The 7,471-nt window shown below is 38.6% G+C and overlaps 1 protein-coding gene across 2 annotated transcripts; it reads left to right on the forward strand.

Moving 5' to 3' along the window:
- On the forward strand, nucleotides 1–3,277 carry LOC119499858. 2 transcript variants are annotated; one of them, XM_037789070.1, is made up of 5 exons: nucleotides 1–874; nucleotides 981–1,050; nucleotides 2,114–2,288; nucleotides 2,444–2,610; nucleotides 2,826–3,277. In XM_037789070.1, the coding sequence occupies exons 1-4, from the start codon at nucleotides 74–76 to the stop codon at nucleotides 2,604–2,606; spliced, it is 1,209 nt and encodes a 402-aa protein (XP_037644998.1). In that variant the 5' UTR covers nucleotides 1–73; the 3' UTR covers nucleotides 2,607–2,610; nucleotides 2,826–3,277. The 2 variants fall into 2 exon arrangements, with proteins under 2 accessions (XP_037644998.1, XP_037644999.1); XM_037789071.1 differs by having other exon boundaries at nucleotides 1–526; nucleotides 2,826–3,273.
- Nucleotides 3,278–7,471: the final 4,194 nt, after the last annotated feature.

The following is a 7,471-nucleotide window of genomic DNA, read 5'->3' on the forward strand; positions in this document are numbered from 1 at the left end:
TGGTACTGAAGAGAGCCAGCCCTCCTCCCACAGAAAATCATGGTCAGAATCGTTTGAGATACCATGGAACGCCATGCCTGTCGACCTTCGTTCAGACATCTCAGATGGTAGGAGGCCTTCACCTACCTCACGACGGCAGATGGTGAGAGTGATAACAGATGAGATGAGGAAGTATGAGCCAAACCCAACACGCTCGCAGTGCCTCACAGTTTGCAAAAAAGTTGTTCGTCAGTACCCAAACAGTTTCGCCGATCAACTTCACAATGGTCAAGTTCTGGGAAATGGATATGCATCACTCCTAATCCAAGTAAAAAATCGTATCGACAACCTGAACCGCACCAGCAGCTTTCGACAGCACCGTTCATCCAGCCATGGAGAAAAGAGAGGACCTACTGACATATATGGCTGTGCCAGATTCCAGCCCAGCCTCCCACCAGACGAGAATGAAAACACAGTAGAGACCAAACGTCAAAAACTAGAAGGGATCTACATTCGGGATGGTATAAATGGGGCTGAGAGAGCAGAGGTAAAGCAGCTAATGGAAACAACTTTCTATCTGCAGCGGTGCCACATAAATGCTCTACCAGCACCAACCATTGAGGATTTAAGAACCAAGTGGCCATACCTGTTCACTCAGAAAGGGCTCTATGCTCACTTTGAGCATCTCACTGATATCCCTGTGCTGCGTACACTTGAGCTTTCCATGGCGGAGTTTGGTAGAACCATTGTGGAACTCTTGAAGACCAAACCCACCAATGCAGGAGTCAATGAAGTTCTCTCTCTGGGTGAAGATGTCCAGCTGTCATTGCGTGTCATCCAGCTTCTGATGGCTCACTTCTCGGAGTCCATTACAGGACTAATCCTCCTTGCAAAGGTAAGTTTCCTTTCCTTATTTTTTTATTTATGTTTATATATATACTGTATATATAATGACTCATCTTACCAAGAGTACACTGTGTATTTCACTTTCTTTGTCCCAGGAATGTGCCACAGCAGCTGACATTGAGAAGACAATCTCCATACCTGAAACTCCTCGTCTGATACTGCTTGGTATGTTTACATCATTGGACAGGGAAGAAATACAATTTTCTATTAAAGGTTCCATATCGTGCTAATTTTCAGGTTCATACTTGTATTTTGTGTTTCTACTAGAACATGTTTAGATGCTGTAATGCTAAAAAAAAAAACATTTTCCTCATACTTCCTGTCTGAATATACCTGTATTCACCTGTCTGAAACGCTCTGTTTTAGTGCATTTCAACAGAATTGCGTTGCTAGGCAATGGTGTGGGTCCACGTAACTTCCTGTCAGCTGATGTTATTCACATACACTGCAACAGGAAATACATGTTTTACAGACAAACATTTAGAATGTTTACGTTTAAAACCGTGTAATGGTCTAAATATTGTATATTTGTGACAAATAGATGGAAATCCTAACGGCAGGTTTCAAGCGCACAATTTCTAAATACGGGCTGTGTGTGTTTCTCTGTATATTGAGCATTTTGATAGTTTAACAGTATTTTTATAGCACTTAAACCTGCTTCATAATGTAAAAAACCTGAGAATCTCACTTTTTACAATATGGGACCTTGAAAGCATAATGTAATAGTCTTGTCAAGAGATGATGATCTCATTTGATGATCTCTATTTTCAAATGTATCTTATTTCTCTTAGTTAAAGTAATGGTTAATACATAAAGAATTTATTTGCAAAAAAAATAAATGCCATTGTTGAAAGAAAATAGAAATTAAATCAAAAGCCCCTCTGACTGTACCATAGTGACTTACAGTAGTAGTTTGAACATCAGCTGTTCTTTCTGCCACTAGCCAAACAGGATGCATATTATATCACAATAACTATTCGGTAACGATAAAAACTTCACCTCTCTGCATGTAACTCTGCGGCTATTGTTATTGGGGGCAGTTGAAAAGAGAAGCAGTAACTGTTGATTCAGGGCACCAGAGAAACAGATGGACAAAATATTCATAACGGAAAAAAATAGGGTTTCTCAACTAGTATTACAGATGACAAAATTATTTTTCACCACTCAACACGTCAATATTGACTAAAACCCCATAAATCTGACAGAGGAAAATTCTTCTGAGTTTCAGGTGAAATGGCAGGAAGCTGTATTCAGCGCTGGATGATCAGCGTTGAGGGCCACATTATATGTGAGGGGATCCAGCCCACATTCTTGACGGGGCTTGCGGCATTGTTTTCCTGCTTCTATACCTTTAATCTCCAATACCAAGAAGAGGCAGCATGCACACTGGAATTCATCCAAAGGTTAGATACTTTCAGTAAAACCTGTATTTTTTTAAAAATCTTTTTGATGATATTATACATCCATATATCTGGTGGCTTTTATTGTGTTATTAATCTGAGTGAGTTACACAACTAGATTTTTACACAGTGTCTGAAGAAACACTATAATTTTTCAGGCGCTTTGTTGGAATAAACCCTGAAAGAGGGTCCAAGGCTGGACGGGGCAAAGTGGTCTCAAAGAGAACAGGCAAAGTCGCCAACAAAAAGACATTGACCGTCAATCCAAATGTGTCCACCCTGCTGAGGAGACTGATGGACTTCGAGTGGGACTTCATTTAAGATGGTGAGCTTACTCTGTCCTATTACTCACATACTGTATATTTATCATAACACAGAGCTTGTCTAATTCCTCTAATTCTTTATCCCTCTCAATCTCACTCTCCTTCTCCATTCCTCTCTCTCCTTTACAGAGTAGAAAGTCTGAGAGAGCTGGCGTCTTCTAGCAGGCCGTAAGTCATACTCTTAGTCCATCGCCATCACCCAATACTTTGATTTCAGCATTTAACCATGTGCCTTGTTGGATCCTGAACATACAGTTCTGTACATGTCTGGTGGTGTTCATTTTATTTTTATTTTTATTTTTTTTAAAGAACCATTATTGACAAAACATGTTTTATTTAATGTTCTTTTTCTTATTTGTATCACTGAAATGTCTTAAGTTTGGGGAATATATACAGTTTATATACGTTACGTTATGTACGGCAAGATATCTGAGCGTTTTGTTGTAATAGTTCAACTTTTCCTCAACGGCTCCACAAAGCAAGGTTTGCAAGATTGCCAGATGACTGCATAACAACAAATGATGCAGTTTCTTCAAATGAGCTGTTCTGCTCTCAACTGGTTTAGTTTTCTAAACATTGTTTCATATTTTGCAATATTCATATTGTTATTCAAAAATGGTTATACAGTTGATCATGTTAAAATCTGTGAGCCTAAGTGCCTGCACTTGTATTGCACTATCTACAGCAAAAAGCCAAAGGCATTTGAGAGAGAAGGCTCTGTCTCAGGCTTTTGTTAGCACAAGTTTAGCATGTAATTGTTCTGCTTGTGCAGTTTATATTAAAATAAAAAGTAATGTGCAATAAGAAGGTGTGGATTTGTTCTCTCTCACATTGTAATTAAATTTTTGCACAATCAGTGATTTAACTCTGTTCTTCACTCACAAATATTATTTTGTTATGGTTCATGTTATGTGCTTGTAGCCAGCTTTAGACAGAGATTTTAGGAAGATTTACAACCAGTAAGGTCTATTATAGCCTTTTTCTGAACAAAAGTGCCTTTAATCGTATGTAGTGAGACTATTCCTGTGTGTATAATCTGTTAAGTCAGTATTAATTAAGGTAAAAAAATGTTTTAATGGTTTACTAAAACGTATGTAAAAAAAAAACTAACAAAATAGTAAATTAAAAACAATCTGTCAACTGTAAGATACTGTAAAAGAAAAAAGATGAAACAGCTATACACTGTATTTTTAAACTAGTCAGTTAACTGTAAAATACTGTGAAAGAAATAAAAAAAACAGTTCATACTGTATTTGTCATTAACAGTACACAACTGTAAATTTCAGTGACAGTAAAAACAATGTTAATTTTACAGTAGAATAATGGCAACCCTGCTGCCAGTTCTTTACTGTTATTTTACTGGGAAATTCTAAACAGTGTAGGTATATATGCAGTTAGCTGTATTTATTCAGGAAATGCAGACGGTGTTTTTTTATAATAATCGTATCATCAGTATTGCGCGCTCGCAGTTGTGCCATAAGAACGAAATGCTATGCACCCTCGTCAATAGCTCTCTCAGTTACCAAAGTCAAAGTCCATATGTGGCATAAAAGGAAGTGAGGGAAATCTGTCTGAAGCATTCCAAATATGTATTTTTTACATCAGGTGACAGTAGTTGTGTAGGTTCACTAATGCTTTCATACAACCCCCTAGTAAACCTGGATATGTCTAAACCCACTCTGAGATTGTACTTAAAAATTTTTGTTTTCCTGATAGTTTACGTTAATACGTGTCACCTTTTTTGATTTTTATGTTATCTTGAGTAATTTTTTCAATCATGATTGTTGTTACACAGGCACTTTAAGTGATTGACGTCTGTCATTACACCTAACGCGTGATCAGGCATTTGATCAATATTTTTGCACAAGGCTGAAGTCCCGACTCCCCCCATAAACCCCATAAACCCCATAAACCCCATAAACCCCATCAACCTCCTGTACAATCTAGTTTCAATCACTTCTAGTCTCTCCGTCAGTGTGTCCGAACGCTGTGTGTGGGGGATTGTGGTTCAAAAAGGCACATATTGTAACACTCATGAGGAAAAACTGTACCAGTCTGGATACCCGAGTTTACCTCAGGAAGCCTCCCCCTCATTCCCCCCTCCCCCTGTTTCCTCAAAAGTCAGCCAGGGAGCTTAGTCAGCAAACCTTGCCCGATCTCAGTTTACCCTCTTCAGACTGCCAACAGACTGAGTCCGTTTTAGTTGTTATTGCAGTACGCTTCAACAGAGGTGGACACATTTTACTCAGGTCAAAGTTGACATCTTCGGCTGTACAGTGCTAGTCTAGAAAATGCATTTCAATAGTATCTCATGTTAGTTAGTGGCTTTTTTTTGTTGCATGCTACTTCTCCTGTGAAGTGAGAATCTCAGACATTTGTAAAGTAGCTTTACTTTAAAGTGAGGCTACTGGATGTAACAGTAGCCACTGTGGAGACATGTGACAATTTAAAGTTTGCTAACATTCGCCACCATAAGCTACTGGTGATAGCAGGCCGAGCAAGGCTGCAGCAGCAATACCCCGGACCGCACTGAACTGCTTACGAAGTCAACTTTTTCCATTTGTAAGAGGAATAATGTGTTTTATTACGTCTTTCAGAAATGTACATGATCTCACTTTCAAAGATCTACCCAAATACAGTAACTATAGTAGCTGGAACTAGTTCTTCTCCAGCTCTGACCTTCAGCGATCTCTGTTGCCTTATTGTAAATTAGCCTTGACGGCTGTTTAACGCACACACACGTGGCTACAGGAAGACGGTTACTAGCCGCACCCTACCCAAGAAAAACCAAGCCAGTCTAGCCAAGGTTTTGGTAATGGGTGGGGGGGATATTTAGGTTGGAACCAGAGGTAGCCACACCAGATGTAGGAGAACAAAAGGCCACTTTTTAGCTTGCACTCGCTGAGTCAGGATATCTGCAGGTGTGCCACGAGGTGCAGACTCACTGGGAACGGAGCTTTTTTTTTTCATGTTCCATCCGTGTTTAATGTAACCTCAAACTCAACAAAACCAGCTCTTACAACGCTTGGTCTGCTGATTCAGGAATATCTCACATGGCCATAACTCTATATTTTTAATGTAAATAACATTAGCGGTCAGTCAGTATAAACTGAAATACACAATTGGAAAATGCTTAAAATATATATCTATCTATCTATATATATTGTATGTAATGTTGTCATGCTGTTTGTCTGGAAATGCTGACTTTTTTTTTTTTTCTTTTTTACATGTTTTTATACACCTAGTGTTAACATTTTGTGTCAAATTGAGATTTCTTAAAGATTTTTGAAATTTGTGTATAAAGCAATTGCATTTCTTTCATTTCTGTATCATACTGCTTTAATCTGACAATATATATTTCTCTCTGTATATATATATATATATATATCAGTGTTATTGTAGATCAATAGACAAAAGCATTAAATCATAAAGAAATCATGTTTATGTAATAATCGCACTCCACTGAGGTCGTTGGTACTGATTGTATTGCATGAGGTCTCCTAAATAAAGACAACTTCATAATTACCTGTCTGTATGGTCTAATGTGTGTGTGTGAGTGTCCGTGTGTGTGTGCAGTGGATTGTGTTCAGGGTTTCTTGGCCTCAGTCTTGGGCTTGGCTGCTGCTGTGTGAGGTCACATACCACAGCAGAGTTAGCTGCTAATTTCCTCCCCAGAATCCCTTCCTTTCAGGCAGCCCGTGTTAAACTGGCTGACTCTAAGCTGAGCTGGATGATCTGGACTCGCATGCCTGCTGAAAAGACAAATAATGACCTGTTTGATTACGCCACAGAAGGGCTCGGCCTGGGACATGTTAGTGAGCTATGACTCAGCATTTTGTGGTTTCATTTTAGCATTTTAACACAATGTATTTCTATATGTTATAACTAATATGCACTTAGACATGTGAGCATATTGTGATGGTCCCTATCAGGAGTTGGTACCACTTTAAGAGCTTTATATAACACCAAATACCAATGCACTGCTAATAAGTACGGCAGCTAATGAATACAATAGTGCCTGTTTGAGTCTCAAGTGTTCTGTCCCAGCATCAGACGTCAGATAAATTAGCCTGATGATGGATGCTTCCTGGTACGACAGTGTATAAGAGGAATTAAAACAGCAGTGGGTAGAATGGAACAAATATGATTAAAAAAAGTTATTTTTATAAAACAGTCACTAGATCCTGAAAGTAGTGCATGAGACAGGTAATCTGAAAAAAAAAATGATGTGCCTCTGTGTCCTCTGGTCTAAGACGGTCCAAAAAATATTAGTAAGCATGAACAACTCTCTCCCAAATCCAAAAACTAGAATGCTAAAACTTAAATTTGTGGTGTCATAGGATATAAAGTCTGGAGCTGTCTATGGAGCAGCTCTACACTTTATACCTGGTGACATCACAAGTTTGAGATTTACTTCTCTGGTTTCTGGCTTTGAGAGAGAGGAGATCATGTTCACAAATATTGATTGAACTTTCCTCGGCCATGGAAATAATATATTGGAAATCGTAATTTAGATGGTGTTCCCCTTTAAGATGTTTTTTTTTGTCATATAACAATTTTGGGCAGAAAGGTCAACATGAACCGCATACTTGATAGGGAGAAGGCTGCTGACTGCAGCGAAAGTCCAATGTCTACAGACAGGAACTGGGACTAGAGATAAGTGTGCACTATAGAAATATCTTCTTCTTTAACGTGTGATCTTTGGTATCTCCTGAAATAATGAGCACTCACAGAGAGGCTGATTCTCTCCAAAAAATAAATGTGCATGTTTGGTCAGAACGTCCTGCCCTGCGTTCACTTGATTTTCTTATTTTTTTTAAATCGGAGCTTCCACAACGATTTCAACTGTAATTTCAAAGGTGA

The sequence above is a fragment of the Sebastes umbrosus genome, chromosome 13, assembly GCF_015220745.1.
Source record: "Sebastes umbrosus isolate fSebUmb1 chromosome 13, fSebUmb1.pri, whole genome shotgun sequence".
Taxonomy (NCBI): Eukaryota; Metazoa; Chordata; class Actinopteri; order Perciformes; family Sebastidae; genus Sebastes; species Sebastes umbrosus.

Excerpts from the sequence above, each read along its gene's own strand:
- LOC119499858 (XM_037789070.1), top strand. The coding sequence starts at position 74 with ATGCCTGTCGACCTTCGTTCAGACATCTCAGATGGTAGGAGGCCTTCA. Across the intron at positions 875-980 it reads GACTAATCCTCCTTGCAAAG|GAATGTGCCACAGCAGCTGA; the intron begins GTAAGTTTCCTT and ends TCTTTGTCCCAG. Across the intron at positions 2,289-2,443 it reads ACACTGGAATTCATCCAAAG|GCGCTTTGTTGGAATAAACC; the intron begins GTTAGATACTTT and ends ATAATTTTTCAG.